The sequence below is a fragment of the Hemicordylus capensis genome, chromosome 2, assembly GCF_027244095.1.
Source record: "Hemicordylus capensis ecotype Gifberg chromosome 2, rHemCap1.1.pri, whole genome shotgun sequence".
Classification (NCBI taxonomy): Eukaryota; Metazoa; Chordata; class Lepidosauria; order Squamata; family Cordylidae; genus Hemicordylus; species Hemicordylus capensis.
Window position 1 is genome coordinate 325,951,950 of NC_069658.1, and position 21,423 is coordinate 325,973,372.

Below are 21,423 nucleotides of genomic sequence, written 5' to 3' on the forward strand. Positions count from 1 at the left end.
TCAGACTCATGAGGAGATTAATTACTGGAGGTCACTGGCAGAGGTATGGGGAATTTTTTTTTTTTTTTTTTTTTTGCTGGAAAACAAGGGCATGTTTTCTGTTTAAGATACAGTGTGAAGGCTAGACTCTAGCATAGGCATGCCTACTCCAAACACACACGTTTTGCTCTGCTCCACTGGTTTTACATCCACTTGCGTGAACTTCTCAGTTGTAACCTAGAAGAGCAATTTTTTATCCCCACCTTGTGATAGCCCACTGAAGTGATGGGTATTGTTGAAAGAAAAGTCCAGCTTGAGGGAACTGTTAGAAACCTTGCAGATGGTAAATTTTAGCTTATAATACTTAGGGGTAGCCCTTTCATGAGGCACGGTGAGACAGTTTCCTCAGGCAGCAGATTATTGGAGCATGACTGATTCATTGGGAAGATGCACTTCTGCCCCCTGCTTTAAAAAAAGGGGGGGCAGGGTGCACACAAGGGATGCCATTTGACACCCTGCCTCAAGTGCACAGAGGCCTTGAGCCATCACTGCTGACTGAACAGAACCTTATTCTTCATTAATGGTGCCTTCTCTCTTACTTTCCTCCTCCCCCTCCCTTCACAGGTCTTGTTCTGGCTGTGATCTGTTGTCTTGTCCCCAAGCAGCTTGGAGAGAGAGGATGCGGGGAGGTTCTGCACTGGCAGTGACATGGCTCCTGTTCCTTTCTGTTGTTGCTGGTGCCCCTGGGCAATACGAGAAGCCTGCATTTCCCCCCATCCTCACCCGCAGGCCTTTCATTGTGGCTTGGAATGTGCCAACCCAGGACTGCTGGCCTCGCTTCAAAGTCCGACTGAATTTCAGCATTTTTGATGTGCAGGCTTCGCCTAACGAGGGTTTTCGGGACCAGAACCTGACTATCTTCTATAAGGAGCGCCTAGGCCTCTATCCCTACTATGATTGGCAGAAGATGCCAGTTAATGGGGGGGTCCCACAGAACAGCAGTTTGATGCAGCACGTAGACCAGTTGAAGGAAAGCATCGGCAAGTACATCCGCTCTGAGTCAAAGGAAGGACTGGCTGTCATTGACTGGGAAGAGTGGAGGCCCATCTGGATCCGGAACTGGCAGGCAAAAGACATCTACCGCAATGCCTCCCGTCAGCTAGTGCTGGCTCGACGGCCAGGACTGTCAGAGGAGCAAGTGAAGAAGGAGGCCCAATATGAGTTTGAGGCTTCAGCTCGTGAGTTCATGAAGGAAACGCTACGGTATGCCAAGAACCTTCGGCCCCAGCAGCTGTGGGGCTACTACCTCTTCCCAGATTGTTACAACCATGACTATAACAAGAACCAGGACAGCTACACAGGTCATTGTCCTGATGTAGAGAAGACACGCAATGACCGTCTGTCCTGGCTTTGGAAGGAGAGCAATGCCCTTTATCCTTCCATCTATCTGGATCAGATTCTAGCAAACACTACCAATGCGCGCAAGTTCGTGAGGTCTCGGGTTGAAGAGGCCCTGCGTATCTCCCAGCAGCACCACAATAACTATGCCCTGCCTGTCTTTGTCTATACCAGACCCACCTACAACCGTAAATCAAATCAGACGGATCTCTATTGCCTAAGTGAGGTAAAAGAGCCTATTTTGTTGGAATAGGGAAAGTTCATCCAGGGCATCTGGAGTTGGATTGCTGTTCCATCTCAACGAGCAGTCTATAGCACAGGCCTGCCCACTAAGGCTTAGATACATTGTTTGCTGCCCACCTGGGTCTCCAAAAATGTGGGTGGGGGATGTCCAGCACCTGGCAGCCACAAAACATAGCTAGTAGGCTGCTTTTGCCTTGAAGGGTCACCAGTTTGGCAGGCCTGCTGTAATAACTGAGAAACATTCTCTGGACCTCTAATAACAAGTCCCATAGCACCGGGCTTCTCAGACTTGGCTCCCCAGATGTTGACTCCCATAATCCTCTGCCACAATAGCCAAATATTGGGAATGATGGGAGTTGTAGTCTAGCAACATCTGGGGACCCAAGTCTGGGAATCCCTGCCTTAGCAGATCTGGCTTCCTAGATATTGCTTTGGACTAGTTCCAGACAGTAGTGGTACTAGGCCTGGTGCTGATCCCATCAGATGTTTTCTGTCTCTTTTGTGGGCTCACAGTCCAATAGCAGGTAAGAGGGGGATACATCAGTCCTTATCTGTTGACTTAGAAAAGAATTCCACCAGCATATGGAAACCTAAGAAGAGGTGTGTGTAGGGTTGAAGGAGTCAGTTGCTCCTGGATCTCTCTCTTGTCGGTTGTGTGTGTAGCAGCACTGATTCAGGAAAGTGCTATTATTAATGATATCCTAATTCTCCTAGAAAGTACCATTAGATCAGTGGCATTTTGCCAAGGACTTTGCTAAAGGATCGGAGCCTGTGGGTTGGAGAAATAATCTAGCCCATTAAGACAGCTGAATACATAGAGTTGGCAAAGTCAGACATTCTGCTTCAAATTGTTCTTATGGGCAGACCTAGTTCTGTCTCACTGAGATCTACATCAGGGGATGTCTCCAGTTGGTGTAGGTTCTGCTAGTGAGAACAGGCAGGCTTCAGAAAAATCTGTTTCACTTTTTACTCAGCGGTAGTGTTGCAAACATGTCCATGCTGATCGGCTGTGCCAAAAACAAACCCAGTTGCATTGCTTCTGCTTTCTCGTGCCTCGGGTCTCACTTCAGGCTCGGAATGCTTTGTGGTAAATCTAGAAAACCTGAAAACTCTGAATTTGAATGAATGTATGGGTGACTGGCACTTTCCCCCCAGAGTGGGACAGTGAAAGTGGTAGGGAAAATCTCCCTATCCTAGCTGGGCTTATGAAAAATGGCCGGAAAGGCATCCAAGGGCAGTGGGGAGCTTCCTTCCTACCCTGCCCATATATGTGCTGCTGAGATCACTGATTTAGGACTGTACCATCTTGCTTTATCATGTAAGGAGGTTGGTGGTGGGGAAGGTGCCAAAAAACAAGCTGCCTTGAAACTGTTTAGTCATATTTCAACAGTTGCCACTTCCTTTTTAAAAAAAAAGCTACTCATGTATCATTGTTTTGGAGAAGCAGAGATAGGTGTGGTACCTGCATGTATCTTAATCCCTGTCATCTGTTCATGCTTTGCCTCTGACCACAGGCAAGAGCAAATTCACAGCTGAGTATTTAGGAAAGATCTGTGGCCTGGGGTATGGACTGGACCCTCAAAAATGCAGGCCCTTGCTCTTTATGTGGCTGGCTTTTCCCATGGACAGATGGAAGCTAGTAAATAGAGGTTTCTATCTGGGCTGCATGGAAGTCATGCAAATTAACTAGAAAGAGCTCCACAGGTAAACAGTGCAAGTGAAGCCTGAATAAATGGTAACTTGTTTAGGCAGGGAATAGCAAAATTATAGTTACTAGCCGACCCACACAGAGCATCTGTGCACTCTTTGGGACCGGCTGTTCTCCCTTCCCTCCCTCTCCACTCTCTTGCCCTCCCTCCTCCTCTGCGGCCGGGCGCACCACTTGTCTCTGTGGCCGGGCCCGGGCCCGCCACTGTTTGCCTCCAGGCCTGGCCGGGCCAGCCACTTGCCTCCTGGATGTGCCTCAACCAATCAGGCGCCTCCACTGCCTAGATAATCAGCTAGACAGCGGGACGCACATTCTAAGGCACACCAGGGAGAATTAATAATATAGATTCTAAAAGTCTAGCTGAGTGAGGAGCAACAGCTCCTTCTGTAGCAGTTGGTGACAACAAAATTGCTGTTCTAACCACACTGGTTAAAGACCTCCTTGTCTGTAGAATAAGCCTGATAGCTTTTCCCTTCAGCTATGGGCAGCATTATTGTTTTGGCTGCCTTCTCTCTAACTACCCTATTAATATATGGAAATTTTATTTTGCTTGCATCTACGCACCATGGATGACTCTAACAATTAAGGGCAATATATCTGCAGTTGTAATCTAGCATATATAGAAGTTATGCCAGTACTGAGACTGTACTGCCTGGCTGGTACCTGCTCTTGTTTAGGTGTGGGTAGCCTGAGACATTGCTTCCACTTCTGGAGAGAGGCTCCTTCCCTGCTTCTAAAGGCAGTTCTGCCAGGTTCCCAACTCTGCTTGGTCTGAAGTGAAGGCTGAGGTTTGGGAAGAAGAAAGAGTGATCCATGTGACAGTGGTAGAAATGGGTTCACTTCTAACGACTCTAATTTGTTTATGCTGACATAAAGGTAATGTCACCTTAAGTGGCGCAGCGGGGAAATGCTTGACTAACAAGCAGAAGGTTGCTGGTTCAAATCCCTGCTGCTACTATATCGGGCAACAGCGATCTAGGAATATGCTGAAAGGCATCATCTCATACTGTGCAGGAGGAGGCAATGGCAAACCCCTCCTGGATTCTACCAAAGACAACCACAGGGCTCTATGGGCACCAGGAGTTGAAATCTACTTGATGGCACACTTTACTTTAACATAAAGATAAAGTTGTACCATCGAGTCAGTGTCAACTCCTGGTGACCACAGAGCCCTGTGGTTGTCTTTGGTAGAATACAGGAGAGGTTTGCCATTGCCTCCTCCTGCCCAGTATGAGATGATGCCTTTTAGCACTTTCCTATATCATTGCTGCCCGATATAGGTGTTTCCCATAGTCTGGGAAACATACCAGCGGGAATTTGAACTGGCAACCTCTTGCTCCCTAGGCAAGTTACTTCCCTGCTGTGCCATTAGGTGGCTTATGTATGCTAACTTAGCCATTTGACCAAAGCCCATTGGTTTGTTCTGAGGCAGGCTAAGAAAATAAGCCTCTGAAATTCAGCGGAGTGCTCCACGCCACTCACTCTCTACCTCATCCCCTGCCCTCACAAAAGGGATTTTGAAAAAACAAAACAGCAACAACATTGACAATTCTAAGCTGAGAAGAAAACTGAGAGAGAAGGTTAGCAGGATGCCACAGAGGGGTTTGGGCAGATGGAGGTGTATGTGATGGAGAGATCACTCACTCACCAGGCCAGCATGCAGATGTCCAGGTATGCAATTCTGTTCAAAGTCTGAAGTGTCCTAACAGATGGAAATGGTCAAGAAGATAACCTCTTCTGCAGAACTGATGGCAGGGATTCAGGCTTTCCCTTGGCCTGCAAGAAGTAGATTAAATCAATCAATCAATCAATCAATTAATTATATGCCGCTTTTCATTAAAATGATCTCAAAGCTGTTTACAATACTATATAGTTAAAATACGCAAAGGAGAGCTATAAAGATAAATATAAAGATCTTTTAAAAATTAAAAACCTCTATAAATACATAAAACACAGAGCAACAGCAATAAAATCCTTGTTCCAAGGCTCTCCCAGTTAATCTGCATTGATGCTCAGGGAATGGTGGCAGACTTTGAACTTGCATCCATTTTTGAAACAAAAAGATCAAGAAAGACTGGTAGCTTCTGCACAGGGTTAAGATCACGGCACTCTGGGTTTTTTTAGAATAACCCTATATATTGGCCCCTTTCTGTTCTCCGACACCACCCATAGCTGGCCCCTCAGATCTAAGCCTGTTGCACTGTATGCCACTTGGCACAAGGTCATGGTTGCTTGCATCTGGAGATTGCCCCCCAGTCACTTCTCTTCCCCTCCCTTTGTCTTCTGGATTTGTATGGGTTCAGAAAACACCACAGTGTAAGAATGTGATGTTTTCTTCTTGGAAATCGGCTTTCCCAGCCATCAGCACCAGCTGGCTGGGCTACAGCAATCCACTTGCCTGAAGCAACTGATAGTCTACCCACAGGGCTGGACCGGAGAACAAGCTGTGGACTGGAATTAAGGTGAAAACTGGGTGTTGAGAGAGCCTGGCTAGCACTGTTCCGTCTCCTGAGATGGTGCAGGAACAACCCTCATCTGGGAGAAAAGACAGATACTTGTTTTGCGTTGGTTTCTCTCCTTCCCTACCTTCAGGTTGTTGCCAGGCCTCTGATTCTGGAGTGCTGCCTGCCCAGAAACCTTCCTCTTTGTTCTTGGCACTTGCTGGATCAAGCTCCTTGAGAATATGGGATGCCAGGCCAGCCCTGAAATATGTCTGTGGAGTCTGGAGAAGGCACAGGGTGTGACTGGAATGTGCACAGAGGGCAGGGTGGGGCTGGGCCCCTACTGTCTTTCCCCACCCCCATGGTGCCAGGAAAACAGACAATTGGCTGCATGTACTGGGAGATGCTGTGCTTCATGGTGAGTTCTAGAAGAGCAGCCTTGCTGGGGTTGCTTTGCTGAAAAGTATTTTCATAAAGCAACTTCAATACCCTGTAGAGAATTACACATGCAGGGCAAGTGCATCGGGGAAATGTATACATGTCCACCTTGCTGCATGTATGTGGGAACCTGCCATCAACTAGGGCTTCCTACCTTGTAGACACTTTGTGTGGATGTGCACATCCTACTTTATAATGCTGTACACATAGTTTCTTACATGGGAATAATATTCATGTTTGAAGTTCATCCTGTAGCAGCAGGAAGACAACCAGTGCAGTGGTACTTTCTCCTCCACACAGTGTCTTGAACTGTGTTTGGGCAATGTGTTTCATTGTCACCCTTTCTTTGTAAATGTAACTAGCTATTGGCTTGCAGCAGAGTGAGTATATCCTATACAGGGAGCTGAACTTCCATTTCTGCAGTGTCAGGAGGGATCTCTCCTCCCACATGTTGACCAGGCAAGATTTTAAACTGGTCAGCCTGAAATTACTATTGCCACTGTCAGGCAGTGCATGTTTTGCAAGGTGCATTGACCTTGTTCTTCGCCATTGGGTTGAAATCCATTATAACTCCTCCCCCTCCCCACCCCTTTCTCTGTGTAAGAAATGAAATTAACCAGTAGGAATAGATTTGCTTCTGAGCTGCAGAATGTCCTCCTAATCTGAGCTGGGTCTCTCAACTGATTATGGAGCTGCCTGGATATTTCCTTGCAGGTGGATTTGGTCTCTACCATTGGCGAAAGTGCTGCCCTGGGAGCAGCCGGTGCTATTTTCTGGGGAGATGCAGAACACACCAGAAGTCGGGTGAGTATAATCTTTCCTCTTGCTCAGCATGGTCTCCTGCAGAGACCAGCCCCAAATGGGCTTGTTCCCTGTAGCTCTTTTAAATACAACCTTTGATCTTTTCCCTGTTAGGGGCTTCTTTGGTCCTGCCTAATTCAGCAGGAAGCCCTCTTTGTGAGGCTTCTCCCAATTCATTCTCCTTGCATTAGAAATTCTTTGAAAGGGCTCTTAGAAAATAGACAAAGACAGAATTCTGTGGTGCTGGTAGGATGATGTGAGGAAGTATGGGGAGGCAAAGTCTCACTGGAGTGACCTCCTGCACTAGAATTAATAGGTTATTTTTGACACTTTTTGTTTTGGTGGTGGTTGGTGGTGTTTTTTTGTTTTTGTTTTTTTTTTGCAAGGTGCAAAGAGCCTTCTCCTTGACTTCTCTGTTAGTTCCTTCAGGGGGTATAAGGCCAGTGGAGGCCTTACTGGCACATCCCAGTGCTAAACTGAACTGACTGCCACTCTGCAAGTACTGGGTACATAGCAGGGATGTGCAAGATGTGTCTGAGCTCAGAGCAGGCTGCTTTGAGTGTTCCAGGCTTGAAACAAAATGCCCTGTTTTGAGATGAAACGTTTTGAGCCATTTTGGAGGGCTGTTTTTGAAGGGAGAGCAGGTCTACTGATTGGGGTCAGCAGGTTGAACAGGCCTCCGCCCCGGACTTAGCGCGTTGGCCCACTTTGGAGGACTGGTCTATGTTTAGAGTTTGTTTCATCATGTTTAGAGTTTGTTTCATCAAAACAGCTGGCTTGGCCACTGTGTTGATGATATTGTTTTGAGCATTTTGCATTTTGTTTAGAATTCAAAACGAAACACACAGTCTGTTTTGTGCACATCCCTAGTGTAAAGAGGTTTCTCTTGAAAGATGCAGAAATGGAGCAACGCACTCGATGGACAACGGGGGTAACTGCCCACGGCTGCTTTCAGTTTTAACATTGGACACTGAGGCTGTGTGCGACTCTCTCTCCCCCTCTCTCCTTGGTTCTGCTTTAGGAGGCCCTTTTTGTACCAAGAAAATACCGGGCTAAACCTTGCTGTGTGTGTAAGGCCTTGGGGCAAAAGGCAGTCCTCGGGAGCCACCAGCCCTTTGGTGGCCTTTATACACTGCCCCTGGCAACAGCCCTTCAAAGGCAAATTCATGCAAACTTCCTGAACTTGGCAATTGACTTCTCTGAGAGGCCATTTATGCAGACTTGCTGAGGGGATGTGAAGCAACCATAAGCCCTAGCAACAAAATTGTATCCTTCAGGTCTATTGAGCTACAGTATCTTTCTGGTGTCAACATCGTCTCACTCAGTCCTTATGAGAAGGAAGTGATATATCATCATTACTGAATAGGATGCTGAAGCATACCAAAGCAGAAATTCTTTGCACACTTCTTTGGAAGTAAACCCCAATGAAATAAATGGAATTTACTTGCAAGGAAACTTGCATTGGCTTAGGATTGGTTATCCCTTCTTCCACCAGAAATCTGAAATGATGGATTGGAGGATACATTAGATTTATGTTTTTCTCTCCCTCTAACCCTTCTCACTTTAACTGCATCCTTGTTTCAAAAGCATTGGAGGGGGAACTTTAACCTTGCTCACCCTTTTAACTGTGCCGTATCTGCTATGTTTATACTTGCTAGTCTGGCCCTTTATCTGCTGGACCTGATCCAGTAGCTGTCGCTCATTTTGTATCCTTTCCTCTGCAGGAAATTTGCCAAGTAATTAAGAATTACATAGAGGAGGACCTCGGCCGTTACATCATCAATGTGACAACGGCAGCTCAGCTCTGCAGCCAGACTTTGTGCAGCCGCCATGGGCGCTGCCGGCGCCAAAACAGCAATTCCAGTGTCTTCCTCCATCTCAACCCAGCCAACTTCCAGATTCAGGAGAATAGGTCTGAGCAGCAGAAGCCTCTCCTTGTGGCCAAAGGGAAGCTCTCTCAGGAGGATGTTGCCTTCCTAAGGACCCACTTCCAATGCCACTGCTACCAGGGCTGGCATGGGGAAGCATGTGAGATGCACCCTCCAGGGGGTGGCGGCAGCAGGCCCTGCCTGTGCAGTAGCCTGGGACTCCACTTGCTGATGACTCTTGCTCTTCTGGCCTGCTTGCACTAGGCAACTAACTGGATTCTGTGTGGCCGCAAATTAGTTCCTGGTGCACAGAGTGGGAGCAGGGGTACAGTAGGCAGCAAGGATAGCCAGAAGGGAAGAAATAGGAGCCGCCAGCCTCTACTTCTTCTTTTTGTATCTTATTTAGCAGTGATGTAGCAGATCTACTATTTAAGAGACTGCCCTACCTCTCCCATGTGTGCCACTGGCCCTTTAAGAGGCCCAAGGAAAAAGGACCCTTCTCCCCACAGACAGTATTTCATTAACAGACGCATGGACTACTGGAGGAGAGGAGAGTATTAGGAGCTGGCAGAGGGGCTGGTGTGAAGCATAGACTGGTCTGCCTTGTTCCTGTTGGAAGCTCTGATGAGGTGCCTCCAACTCAAGAGCCGATATGGTGCCTTGGATTAACTACCCAAAGGGAAGTGGAACTTGGAGGATGGATCAAGTTTTTGGAGGGAGGTGTTGGGTGTGGCAGAGGGACTGAGTGTCAGCATCCAGCATTGCTTTGGGGATTCTCTGCTCTGGGGCTTGGCTGCCAGGACTGGAGAGGGAGTACTTCGCTCTTCTGTTGTAAGGAGGGAAGGGGTACAGTTCTAAAACTGGGGTCCTGGAGCATTTTTAGGTCTAGGGAGAACTGGCGGTTTGATGGAGCTGCTGTAGTGAGGATGAATTGCTGCTGTTACATGTCCTTTTAGGATAGTGGGTAGAGAAAGGGAGAAACTGTTCTGGAGAGCACAACATTGATGGGGGAACTTTTGAAGGTGGGGTGGAGTGAGCAGTTTTTATTGCTCAATTAGGGCAGCCATGGGCCAGGGGAGAACGGGAATGCTGTTCCCTGACCATGTGTGACTGGTACCAAGTTGGAGCCCTGTATCTGTTACAGAAAAACCAAAATGTTTTACCTCAAAATTAAAGACACTCAGAGGGAATGGCTGGTGTGTTGTGTATTGGAAGCTTACTAACTGCTCTGGAGTTTCTTCTTCTTCTTCTTGTTATTATTACCCTATGCCAATAAATGGGCTAGGAGATTCCAGTTGTGCACCTTATTTGCCTTCATACCCCTAAAACAATTTGGCCTGCCTTCCATTACACCCCCTCTGTGGGTGCCTTTGCCTTTTGTCACAGAACCGTGTCTCTTGACAGTGCTGGTTCCTCTCCGCTGAGAGAATCTCTAGCAGCTGTGCTCAAACCAGATCATTCCCCTTGCCTGACAATCCTTTGTCTCTTCCCGCCTTCAGCATGTGACCAGCAACTGGAGACCAAATGAAGAGAGCTGCACCTCTCCTTGTCTGCTGTTCAAGAAATGCCATCTGCCAGCCTGGCCTTCGACTCCCCCTCCCAACCTTGCTAGTTCTTTTGGAGCAGCAAGGAGCTGTCTCCTAGCTGAGGCTTCCCGTTTCGTGTCCTTCAGTCAGTGAGATTTGGCTGGCATAACCAGGCTGCTGCCAGAGTGGGAGAGAGAAGCTACTGTGCTTGGGTGTCGCTGTCGTATTCACTGCACAGGGAAGGGGGCCAGGATCAGCCACCTCCTGACTTTTTCCTGGTTATTCCCCCTGCCCCCCTCCCCAAACCGGCCTGGTTTCCTTGTGCTGCTTTTTGATGCAGAACCTATGATGACCTCTTGCTGCTTTGCTCTTTCTCCCAGCTGAGACACTTAGAGGAATGTCTCTCTTCTTTTGGCTCCTAACCTCTAATAGCAGTGAGACAGCCTAAGGCTCTATAGAAATTGTGCTTGGAGCATTGTCTGAGGTGCTGAACCAAGTGAAATTCTGGTGCTCCGTTGGGTGTGGGGGGGTCCTCTCCAGTGTGTGTGGAATGGATTGTGTTCTGGGTGGCAGCATCAAGGCACTGTGTGTGCACTTGCATTCAGAGTGGGGCCTTCCTGATTCAACCCAAGTGGGATCTAAAATTAACTGAGAGGACATAAAAAAACAAACCTTGTGAGCGTAGGCACATGTGTCTATGCCTTGGAGGGAATACTGGTCCTGTCATAATGGGGCTACTACAGGACAGCAGGAAAGCAGGCCTGTTACAGATGTTTTCAGGGCTTAAGGATGAGATTAAGGTTGATGGCTTTATGGCTCTTGGCATGTTCCTGGCCTCTCCATGTGTTTGGGTTGATGTTCATGTGAACCAGCCCAGTGTGAGCCATTTCCCACTGTACTTCATTTTTCTCCACACTGGGAGGGCCCTGAGAGAGAGAGAGAGAGAGAGAGCGAGAGAGCCCTATGGGGAAAACACTGGAAAGGGCTACATTTCCCAGCACTCCATGCATGCCTTCCAAGATTTATTTATTTACATTTATATCCCACTCTTCCTCCCAAGGAGCCCAGAGTGGTGTACTACATAAGTTTCTCCTCACATCAACTCTGAAGTAGGTTAGGCTGAGAGAGAAGTGACTGGCCCAGAGTCACCCAGCAAGTATCATGGCTGAATGGGGATTTGAATTTGGGTCTCCCCGGTCCTAGTCCAGCACTCTAACCACTACACCATGCTGGCTCTTGATGCAGGTACTCAAGAAGGCTCTGTTTCCCTTATAGGAGCCCCCCCTCCCTCCAGTGCTCGGCACAGTGTAGTACTGCATAGTGGGAATGGCTGTCTCCTTATGGTGGCAGGAGGCTGTATTCGACCTCAACTGAAGCTTCACACAGGCCCAATAAACAGTTAGAGGGCCACACTTAGGGTTGATGGGGAGCCACCACTGCCACCTTGGCCTTATAATAAAAAACACTGCTATATAACCGCCTAGAGCATTTGCAGTTGGGTGGTACAGAAATTAAATAAATAAAATATACAAAAGAGAAGGTTGCGTCCCTGGGCACAGAGGAATGCAGCTGGCTTTGGAGTAGGATATAGCTGCTTAGCAGCTCAGCACACTTCCTTGTAGAAATTCAAGAAAATGGCAGGAAGAAGCATGAGCCATCTGAAACCACAAGAATAGGAATGTTCATGCAGTGCATGATAATCTGAGAGCTCCTCTCCTAGCTAAGGTCTGCTGTGGTGCATTAGTGCCCACTTTTTACATACACTCCCCTCTCTTCCTATTTGATTCTTTTGGCCCACTGCTGCCAAGATCCTAACAAAAGCAACATAAGATGCCTGAGACTCTAAAGGATAAGTAGATACTTGAATGATGAGAGAGAGTTTTGGGTTAAGGTATTTAAAACACCTTCAAACAAGTGACTTGAATAACTAGACCAATTTAGCATCTCATTACACTACTAAATGGGGAAAGGAGATGGAGTATCTATAACAGCAGTTGGATGGCAGGATGTCTGTTGACCAAATCTAGCCAATGGGTGACTGATGTTTTGCCCTGCCAAGCACCAGTCCTGCTATGCCTTGTAGGTGCCAGGGGTGGATAATCCTCCAGCTCTGGCCACCTATGAGGCAGACAAACACTTGAACCGTTCAGCTAAAGGAGACGACAACTGGGAGACAGCACAAGGATACTGTCATTAAGAAAATCTACTGTCTATTGGTCTCTATGAACAAAAATGAATGCTGGGGGTTTGTTCTTGGGTTCTGTCTTACCTGAAAACTAGGACTGCAAGACCTCTCCACAGCTGGTTTTAGAAAATGAGGAATAGCAACCCCCTCATAAATGCCTGTCAACTCATCTGCTGCTCTAGGGTCAATTTTTGCCTTAGGATAAAAGTATCTCCTGCTACACTGCACTGTCCTGTAGGAGAGCACCCTCTAGTGTCACAAATCGCCCTCTAGAGCAGGCCTGCACAACATAAGGCCCAGGGACTATTTCACTGACCCCCAGGTATCCTGCAGCAACACAGGAGCTGGAAATTGCCTTACAGTTCCATCCTATGCATGTCTTTTTCAGAAAAATGTTCCATGGTGTACCCAGTGAGGTTTACTCCCATATAAGCATGCCTAGGATTGCAGCCTGAAAGCAACAACACTTTAGGAAGACGAGAGGAGTTGGCATTTATTTTGGCCTGGCTTGCACTCCAGGGCCCCCACTGATTGAGCAGGTGCAGGACCTATTTTCTGGCCACAATCCTTGGTTAAAACTATGGGTCTATTGACAGGGGGAATAGATCCTCAAGTAACTGATAATACTTTTAATTTTAATGTAATAATGTGCTAAAAATTGACCTCGGCCCCTGCACGCCAAGCTGTGCATGGTTCCAGCCCACCAGGGCATTTGAGTTGTGAAGCCCTGCTCTAGAGCCAACAAATGAAAACGTGAGTGTCCACCCACAGGAGGGCAGCGTATGTTCTGATTGCCAGTGTACTTAAATGAGTAGTTACCTCTAGCGGCTGTTCTCAAGAGCAGTCAAGACCGGGCTAGGGGCAGCTAAGCCTGGGCTTGGCTGTCCGTGGGAACCGCTGGGAGCCATATGGCGCCCGGAGGTGCCTCAGCAGCAAACCTGGCTAAGAAGCCAGGCTGTGAAATGAGGTAAAGGGAGCAAGCTCTCCCTTAACCCCGTTTAACTGACCGTGTATCGATGCCGGCTGCTTTCAGCCAAAAGTGCTGAAACGCTGATGGGTGCCTGCCCATTGCTGGGAGGATCCCCACAATGCACCACATGGTGCATTGTGTGATTTCTTGGGGGGGGGGTGTCGATGCACCTGACCCCCACACTTCCACGCTGCCCATGGCAGCCATGGTCCGTCTGGGTGTGTGATTTGTGCACCCAGCAACTCCACGTGGATCGTCTGTGGGGAAGGTGGGCTTCTGCTGCCTTCGCCACCGCCTGACCAAAAGCCCTCTCACTAGATCGTGAGAAAGGGCTCCTAGTGTTTTGTCAAAAGCCACAACTCATACAGGCACTGGCCAAGCTAGTTTGATCCTCTAGGATGTATTCCTCGCACATTGGTGATCTGGTGGCAGCCTATAAGGTGGCATGGTGCCATGGCTGCTTTCTGTCTGCATTTCTTTCCCAGGATCAGGCATCTTTTCCTCTTTGTTTTCTGAAGTGAAGTCTTTCACAATCTCTCATGGCTTTGCCATGCCCATTTCCATATATTCAAGACACTGGAACGGAAAGATTTTTCCCTGTTCTCTTTTTCATCATTCTGATTGCACGGTTATCCTTCTCAGAGTCTCAAGTGTGCTTTGTGCTGTCAATTTTCACCTCTAGTTTGTCCAAATACAGTGTGAGAAAGGTCTGTCTTTAGGGTCACACCAAATTCAAGAGAACAATTTTAAAGACACTGTTTTCTTTTAAGAAAACTTTTAAGTCATGTGAAACACTTGAAAGTGTTGTATGGATGCTTAAAATACTTTAACACTTTGTGAGGACCAGACATCCTCCATTGCATACTAAAAACTTCTACCTCTTTCTCTGGATTCATAGATCTAGATTAATTATAACCTCTCATTTTGATGCTTACAATTAGTCACATGAATTAGACTCCACATTCTACCTATTGGAGGTTAAAAACAAATCCAGCCTTTGTGTCTCTTATTATCCAGATGAAGAAATTAGAAAGTGCTTAAATAATATTTGTTTTGTTCTTCAATGTACAATATGGCATCATTGTTATAGCTATAGGGAGGTGTGATGTTCAGTTACAAAGGACTAACACAAAACAAATGGTCATCATATGCAAGTTCACAAAAAACGTTGTAGATAAAACATGAAATTCAGCTTTTTGTGGCCGTGGGGGTATCAGTTGTTCCAAGGCTAGCTATAAGGGCCACAACTGAGCTTTCTGTACTTGGTGAGCAGATAATGTATCAAAATCTCCCAGCATGGTAGCAATAGGCCCAGTGCAAGGCCAGCATAGGAAGAAGCCACCACTCAAGGGTAGAACACATGGTTTGTGTTAAATAGTACCAAGTCCAATTGATTAAAGTGACCTCCAGTAGTAGATTTGGGAAATAACTCAATTGGAGACCCTACAGTACCATTACCAATTGGAGTAGGCTAGATGCAACAAATGGTAAAAGACAAATCTTATGTTCATATAGAAGGATGAGGGCAGAGTTGCAATTTATGCTATGAAAGTAACGTAAGTGCTGGCCATCCAATTTTCTTTGGATACAACCTAGTGGTGGATAGCCTTATCTGCCTGACCCAAGATTCATTGGAGAACAAAGTGATGGCCCTTGATTTCTTCTGTGACACGCTGAAAAGTTATTGTGTCATTTTAAATAAATTAGTGCTTTTAAATAATATCAGATCCCTACATCTCAAACCCAAAGTCGATGGACTCGATTACGACAGCAATGAATGCACCACTGAGAGACCTTAAAGGCCAAGCTGAAGACAGATCATCCTAGAGAGAATCTATCTATGTGGTCGCTAAGAGTCGACACTGACTTGACAGCACTTAATCAATCAATGGCACCTCAAAGCAGTTTTTTTTTTAAACCGAGTAGAATCACCCTGGGTTTTCAATACAAATACCAGGTATCGCAGGCTGTGCTTAAGTGTGATCTGAAGGACTACAGGACCACTCCTCATCTTATTCTATAGCAAATGGTTTGTGTGCGAGAGCACGCAATAATGCCTCTCTAAAATGTTTGATCCTCCCATCCGGCATGACAAAAGTGGCATATGATCATTTTCTACAGCAAGGAGGTGAGGGAGAATCTTTCCTGGCCATGGCGTGATCACTGATTCTTACAGCCAATTTTTATGGGTGATCCAGACTATGTTCTGCACTTGTCAACGCAATCTGTGTGGCAATGCATGAAACACCAGTGTCATTTCATTGCTACATCTATTTTGACTAGATCACCAGAAGGGTAAAACTTTGTGCAAGGAGGGAAAAGGTATAGATGGATCACATCACAGCATAACCCATAAAGCAATATTTTCCTATATGGTGATATGCGGGTGGGTTGGCTCCCAAGATAGCGTTGCTCCTACATGCCTCTCACATCTGCATCTGAGCACACTTTGCTTCCATTTCTTCTCTATGGTCTTTTAAACCATAAGGGAACGCCTTCTTTGGCATGAATCCCACCGCCCACTGAGATCTGCTGGAGAGATCCGTCTGCAGCTGCCACCGACTTGTCTGGTAGCCACTCAGGGACGGGCCTTCTCCGCTGCTGCCCCGAGGCTTTGGAATGCGCTCCCCAGTGAAATGAGAGCCTCCCCATCTCTGACAGCTTCTAAAAAGTCTTTAAAAACACATTTCTTCACCCAGGCTTTTAATTAATGTTGTTTTAATGGTTTTAATGCTGTTTTAAAATATTATTTTAAATTTTTTAAATTGTTGTAATGTGTGTGTTCCCCCCTTCCCCATTTTTGTCTTAACGAATGTTTTACTTTGTTTTTATTCTGTTGTAAACCGCCTAGAGACGTAAGTTTTGGGTGGTATAAAATTGTTTTAATAAATAAAATAATAAATAAATAAATAAAAACCAAAGCCAGTCTGATCAATATTACAATATTTTGGCTTTTAAATATGTTTTAAAACAAATTTTGCTGTTCCTGTGAGGTGTTTGCTCTTTTTTCATCATGGTTCAGCTTTTATGGAAATAAGCCGCCTCCTTTCCCCTGACCTCCAAATGATTGCTGCTGCTGTGTCAATGCTTCATAAGATGAGAAGTCAACCTCAAAGGGACGTTAGCAATGTTGTTTCTTTCCTGACTGCTCAGATAACAGAGTGATCTAAATGGCAAAAGTCAAGCCTCAAAACTTTAAAGTGTACTGTACATCCAGAGAAAACCCCAGTGTGTATCTGCATGAAATCCAATTGATATAATGACCTAAGAAGGGTCTGTCATTAATTCAATTTTCTTTCTTTTCTTTTTTTGCACTTTATTTTTATTAGTTTTCTACATATCAATGTGACTTCCAGTTCATCTTTCAACACAGTTATACTACAACATCCATATTTGCTCTCATGTGAATATTTTCTTCGAGTTTATATATCTAGTTATTATGTCCTAATCCTTGTTTTCATCACCATAGTAATCTATTAGATTCATTACCATAACAAATTCCCCAACTGTTATTTTTAAATTTCAACCCCCGTTAATAAGTCCAAATTCACATTGTTTTTCATGTACTGCAAAAAGGGTTTCCAATCTTCTACAAAGTTTTCTATATGACTATCTCTTACTAATACAGTAAGATTTGCCATTTCATTCATATGCCTTCATCCACCATTCTTCTTTTGCTGGAATTTCTGCAGATCTCAATTTCTGAGCAAGAACCATTCTAGCCACCATTGTAAGATATAGGAATAAATTTCTAATTTCTTTCGGAATTTCTTCATTAATTATGCCCAACAGAAAGGATTCAGGTCTCTTATGAAATACACATTTAAAAATCTTTTGAAGTTCATCATAAATCATATCCCAAAACCTCTTTACCTCTCTGCAGGACCACCACAAGTGATAGAAGGACCCCTCACTATCTTTACATTTCCAGCACTTATTAGATACATTTTTATACATTAAAGCTAGTTTCTTAGGTGTTAAATACCACCTGTACATCATTTTTATTAAATTTTCTTTTAAATTATAACACACTGTATATTTAAGATCTTTCTTCCATAGCTTCTCCCAGGCCTCTAAGTTAATATTGTAACCTATATCTTGTGCCCATTTTACCATTGTTGAGTTTACCACTTCGTCTCTTGTTTCTTCACATAATAACAAACTGTACATTTTGGTAATTAGTTTTACATCACTTTCACATAACTCTATTTCAAATTTTGATCTCTGTTCTTCAAAGCCTATTTTCAAATCTTTTTTTTTTAAACCCTCATTTAACTGAAAATATTGAAACCAGTTGGTCACTCTATCTTTTAGTTCTTCCTCCTTTTTCAGTTCCCATTTATTATCACACTTATTCAACACTTCATTATATGTTGGCCATCTGGTTTTCATATTCACTTCTTTACACATAACAGCTTCTAGCAGGGATAACCACAGAGGTACCTTGTTTTCTAAGTATTTCTTATTTCTTTCCCAAACTATTATCAGACCTTCTAATGTAATGATTAAGAAAGTCCCAATGTACTTTAGTCTTATCATAAAATAAATATGCATGCCAACCAAATCTTCTATCGAAGCCCTCCATTAATTCAATTTTCAACCTCTTCTGATAAGAAACCAATTATAAGCATCTCTCTATATATATCTATATCATTCTCTAAAGCGTACCCGTGGCTAATCCTGTGTGTGGCAGCTCTCGCAAGAGTTCATGAGCAGAAGCACCTGATTGGGCAGTGGAGATTCCATATGCAGATAGGGGGGAGGAGCCTGTGATAGTTAAGGTCAGTTGGAATGAAACTGTTACTGGCTGGAAGATGTTCTTGACTGGAGAGGAGTGTGTGTGTGTGTGTGTGTGTGTGTGTGTGTGTGTGTGTGTGTGTGTGTCTCACACACACACACACACACACACACAGATAGTTGGTATGGTTCTGCGAAGAGAGGGGTCGTGAGGGATGAAAAAGCCCCTTCAGCAGAAGAAGGCTGCCATTGTGTGAATTAGATGAGGAAACAAGATGAACAAGATGTTAACTTGGGGAGGGAGGGAGAGAGAGAGAGAAGGGAGGGGAAGACAGACAGATGGGAAGAGCGAGTGGAGGAGCGAGAAAGACAGAAAAAGAAGGGAGGAAAAGAGAGAAAGAAGGAAGGGAGAGGGATGGACACAAGCCTGTCAGCGGCCTGAGGAGAACGATTGCCCATGGTGGCAGTGGCGGTAACAGCAAGGAAGGGCCCAGTCAACCACTGCTGCTGTTTGGGGCTACCGAGGCCATTAGTGGAGGGAGACAGGCAGGCAAGGGACAGGTCTGGGCCCTGGGCCTGTCAGCGGCCTGAGGGGAACGAGTGGTCATGGCAGCAGCAAGGAAGGGCCTGGTCAACCGCTGCTGCTCCTGCTCCTGCGTGGAGGAGCAGTAGTGGGGCTCGGGTGAGAGTGGGAAGGTCTCTGGGGATAGGGGGCTGCAGCTTAGCCAATAGGGGCAGCAACACTGCAGCCGTGACCAAGAGGGGTGAGTGGGATAGAGTAAAGGGATGAAGGAGTGTCCAAGAGAGATGAGGGAGGGTGGAAGCAACAGGATGGAGGAGGAGCAGGAGTGCAGCTCAGGTGAGGGTGGAGAGATCTCTGAGGTGAGGAGGGCTGTGGCAGGGGGTGAGGGGAGCAATCAAGTACTAGCACACAGGTGCTCTGTGTGGGTTAAGCTAGTTTTAATAATTCTGCATTACAGTCTATAGTAAAAGCAGTCGAAGGGAAGGTGAAGACCACTGAACATTGCAGCAGTCTCCTTTTCAGGCTGCAGCGTGCAACTGGGCGCTTTCCATACTAGACCCTACAACGGGGTCAGGACGTATCTCAGAAGTGTGCTTCCACAGTTCCTGCGTCCTGACACCGCAGTCCCTACACGGACAGCAAGGTGCAGTTCCCATTGCCAATGCCTTGTCTCGAATTTAATTGCTGCAATATAGAGCTAGGACGTCATATATCTGGTTTGGAAAAGCTGCTGTTTTTTCATATTGTTAGTTGCTGCGAGACTGTTCCCCCTGCAGTTTACGCCCCGAATGCGACTTGCCCGAATGGAGGCATTTTGATGCTGTTCCAGCAGCTAGTCTGGAAAGTGCCCTGGCCACCTACTTTCTTCATCTCTGTTCCTCTATTATGTTACCTCTCTTGTATATATATTTTTAAAAAAATAATATTTGAACTATATAGCTCCCCGCCACTCCAAAAATAAAAAGAGCAACACTATAACAATATAACAATATTTTAAAAAATTAAGAGGAGGAAATTGATCACAATAGCAGAATACCTGCAAGTTTCCTTGGAAGTACAGGTGAAACTCAAAAAATTAGAATATCGTGCAAAAGTTCATTAATTTCAGTAATGCAAATTAAAAGGTGAAACTGATATATGAGATAGACGCATTACATGCAAAGTGAGATAAGTCAAGCCTTAATTTGTTATAATTGTGATGATCATGGCGTACAGCTCATGAGAACCCCAAATCCACAATCCCAGAAAATTAGAATATTACATGAAACCAATAAAACAAGGATTGTAAATAGAACAATATCGGACCTCTGAAAAGTATAAGCATGCATATGTATTCAGCACTTGGTTTGGGCCCCTTTTGCAGCAATTACTGCCTCAATGTGGCGTGGCATGGATGCTATCAGCCTGTGGCACTGCTGAGGTGTTATGGAAGACCAGGATGCTTCAATAGCAGCCTTCAGCTCTTCTGCATTGTTTGGTCTCATGTCTCTCATCCTTCTCTTGGCAATGCCCCATAGATTCTCTATGGGGTCAGGTCAGGCGAGTTTGCTGGCCAATCAAGCACAGTAATCCCATGGTCATTGAACCAGGTTTTGGTACTTTTGGCAGTGTGGGCAGGTGCCAAGTCCTGCTGGAAAATGAAGTCAGCATCCCCATACAGCTCGTCTGCGGAAGGAAGCATGAAGTGCTCCAAGATCTCCTGATAGACGGCTGCGTTGACCCTGGACTTAATGAAGCACAGTGGACCAACACCAGCAGATGACATGGCTCCCCAAATCAAAAAAGACTGTGGAAACTTCACACTGGACTTCAAGCATCTTGCATTGTGTGCCTCTCCATTCTTCCTCCAGACTCTGGGTCCTTGGTTTCCAAATGAGATGCAAAAGTTGCTCCCATCAGAAAAGAGGACTTTGGACCACTGAGCAACAGACCAGTTCTTTTTTTCTTGAGCCCAGGTAAGACGCTTCTGATGTTGTTTGTTGTTCAGGAGCGGCTTGACAAGAGGAATACGACATTTGAAGCCCATGTCCAGGATCCGTCTGTGTGTGGTGGCTCTTGATGCACTAACTCCAGCCTCAGTCCACTCCTGGTGAAAGTCCCCAACACTTTTGAATGGCCTTTTCCTGACAATCCTCTCCAGGCTGCGGTCATCCCTGCTGCTTGTGCACCTTTTTCTTCCACACTTTCCCCTTCCACATAACTTTCTATTAATGTGCTTTGATACAGCACTTTGGGAACATCCAACTTCTTCTGCAATTACCTTTTGAGGCTTTCCCTCCTTATGGAGGGTGTCAGTGATGGTTTTCTGCACAACTGTCAAGTCAGCAGTCTTTCCCATGATTGTGATTCCTAATGAACCAGACTGAGAGACCATTTAAAGGCTCAGGAACCCTTTGCAGGTGTTATGGATTGATTAGCTGATTGGAGTGGGACACCTGGAGCCTAGACTGTTGAACCTTTTCACAATATTCTAATTTTCTGGGATTGTGGATTTGGGGTTCTCATGAGCTGTACACCATGATCATCACAATTATAACAAATTAAGGCTTGACTTATCTCGCTTTGCATGCAATGTGGCTATCTCATCAGTTTCACCTTTTAATTTG

General features: G+C 45.6%; 1 protein-coding gene across 5 annotated transcripts in view; it reads left to right on the top strand.

Annotated features, from left to right (window-relative positions):
• Positions 1 to 10,170, top strand: part of HYAL2 (hyaluronidase 2) — a 79,042-nt gene extending 68,872 nt beyond the window's left edge. For all 5 annotated transcript variants that reach the window (XM_053294902.1, XM_053294900.1, XM_053294898.1 and 2 more), the window contains 3 exons: positions 604 to 1,603; positions 6,922 to 7,011; positions 8,733 to 10,170. In XM_053294902.1, the coding sequence (XP_053150877.1) occupies positions 659 to 1,603; positions 6,922 to 7,011; positions 8,733 to 9,140 (1,443 nt within the window). In that variant the 5' untranslated portion in view covers positions 604 to 658 and the 3' untranslated portion in view covers positions 9,141 to 10,170. The remainder of the gene's footprint in view (positions 1 to 603; positions 1,604 to 6,921; positions 7,012 to 8,732) is intronic.
• Positions 10,171 to 21,423: the final 11,253 nt, after the last annotated feature.